The 1720-nt window shown below is 73.0% G+C and overlaps 1 protein-coding gene across 1 annotated transcript in view; it reads left to right on the top strand.

Annotated features, from left to right (window-relative positions):
* Positions 1–6: 6 nt before the first annotated feature.
* LOC146595453 (sodium-dependent multivitamin transporter-like) overlaps positions 7–1720 on the top strand; it is a 4981-nt gene continuing 3267 nt past the window's right edge. Inside the window, exons 1-6 of the mRNA XM_085305671.1 lie at positions 7–308; positions 506–984; positions 1116–1181; positions 1262–1313; positions 1423–1490; positions 1559–1713. Of these exons, the coding sequence (XP_085161797.1) occupies positions 655–984; positions 1116–1181; positions 1262–1313; positions 1423–1490; positions 1559–1713 (671 nt within the window). The 5' untranslated portion in view covers positions 7–308; positions 506–654. The remainder of the gene's footprint in view (positions 309–505; positions 985–1115; positions 1182–1261; positions 1314–1422; positions 1491–1558; positions 1714–1720) is intronic.

The following is a 1720-nucleotide window of genomic DNA, read 5'->3' as shown; positions in this document are numbered from 1 at the left end:
GGACTCGGCCGGACCGGCTCGCACCCGGAGCAGGGGCGGCCGTGTTGGGTTTGGCTCCGCCAGCCGGTTCGGCCAGGCTTGGCTGGGCCGCGCGGTGCCGGCGTCCTGGGTGAGCCTGTTTTTGCAGCCGTGCCCTTAGTGTTCGTTGGAGCGAGCTCCCGTTTGCCTTGGATCCGGGGAGTCTCGTGGGTGGGGGCTGCCCTTCCCGGTCGGTYGGCAGGAGCCCGGCAGGAGGAGGCGTTGGAGCTTGACGGAGAGCGCCAGGAGCCGGGCGCCCAGCCCCGCGCCGAGAGGGCGGACGGATTGAGGTGACGTTTCCCTGCCCCGCCTGCCCCCCCGCCGCCAGGTCCTTGAGACGGGCTGAGCTCGCACAGGCGAGCGAAGGTCCCGGCGCCGGCGCCTTCCAGCTCCTGGTCCAGGCCCGCGCAGCGGAGCCGCGGGGCAGCGTGTCCCCCGCGCTTATCCCGGCCRGCGCCACCTGACCCTCCTCTCCCTTCTCTTGCAGCTCGGAGCTCCAGCGAGATGCCGGCTCGGACCCGCTCCCGGGGCGGCTGTCGGGGCTCGGCGTGCCCATGAGCCGGGCAGCGAGCGTGCCGGGCGGGTGGCCTGGTGGGAACAGGTCCGGCCGCGGAGCTGCAGCGGGACGCGCTCGCCATGGAGTTCACGGTGATCGACTACATCATCTTCGGGCTGCTGCTGGTGCTGTCGTCGGCCATCGGGCTGTTCTACGCGCTTAGCGGGGGCCRGCAGCGCACCGTGCAGGAGTTCCTCCTGGCGAACCGCAACATGGGCTTCCTGCCCGTGGCCCTCTCCTTGCTGGCCACCTTCCAGTCGGCCGTGGCCATCCTGGGAGTGCCGGCCGAGATCTACCGCTTCGGCACCGAGTACTGGTTCCTCGGCTGCTCCTACTTCCTGGGGTTGCTCATCCCGGCGCACGTCTTCATCCCCGTCTTCTACCGCCTGCAGCTCACCAGCGCCTACGAGGTGAGCCGGGGCACGGCCGCCTCCCCCGCCGTGCAGCCGTGCCGGCGACGCGGGGGACGTCCCCGCTGCGCGTGGCGGTCCCCGCGGGCAGGGCTGGGACAGGTCCCCTGAGCCCGTCTCCGCCCCGGCAGTACCTGGAGCTGCGCTTCAACAAGGCCGTGCGCATCTGCGGCACCGTCACCTTCATCTTCCAGATGGTGAGCGGGGCGGGCGGCGGGGAGGCGGCGCCGGGGGGCTCGCGGCCGCCCCGGCTCTGCGAGCGCTGCTCTCCCCGCAGGTCATCTACATGGGGGTGGTGCTCTACGCGCCCGCGCTGGCCCTCAACGCAGGTAAGGGAGGGACGGTCTCACCCGACCCGCTGGGAGCCCCCGGGGAGGGCACGCGGGGGGCTGCTGCTGCGCGGCGCCGCTGCTCGCTAACCGCCTGCTCCGCCGCCAGCGACGGGCTTCGACCTCTGGAGCGCGGTGCTCACCATGGGGCTGGTCTGCACGCTGTACACCACGCTGGTGAGTCCCGCGGGCGCCCGGGCGCGGTGCCGCCGGCCCCGCGTGACGCGGGCGCTGTCCCTCCGCAGGGTGGGCTGAAGGCCGTCATCTGGACCGACGTCTTCCAGACGCTGGTGATGCTGGCGGGGCAGCTGGCCGTGATCGTGGTGGGCGCCCGGCGGGTGGGCGGCATCGGCCGCGTCTGGCGCCTGGCCAACGAGGAGGGCAAGATCTCCGGCATCGAGTGAGCG

This window comes from Rhea americana, unplaced genomic scaffold (assembly GCF_003343005.1).
Source record: "Rhea americana isolate MKP2758 unplaced genomic scaffold, rheAme1 scaffold_225, whole genome shotgun sequence".
Lineage (NCBI taxonomy): Eukaryota > Metazoa > Chordata > Aves > Rheiformes > Rheidae > Rhea > Rhea americana.
Note: the sequence above shows the minus strand (reverse complement) of the source record. Positions and strands in the feature narration are given on the sequence as shown.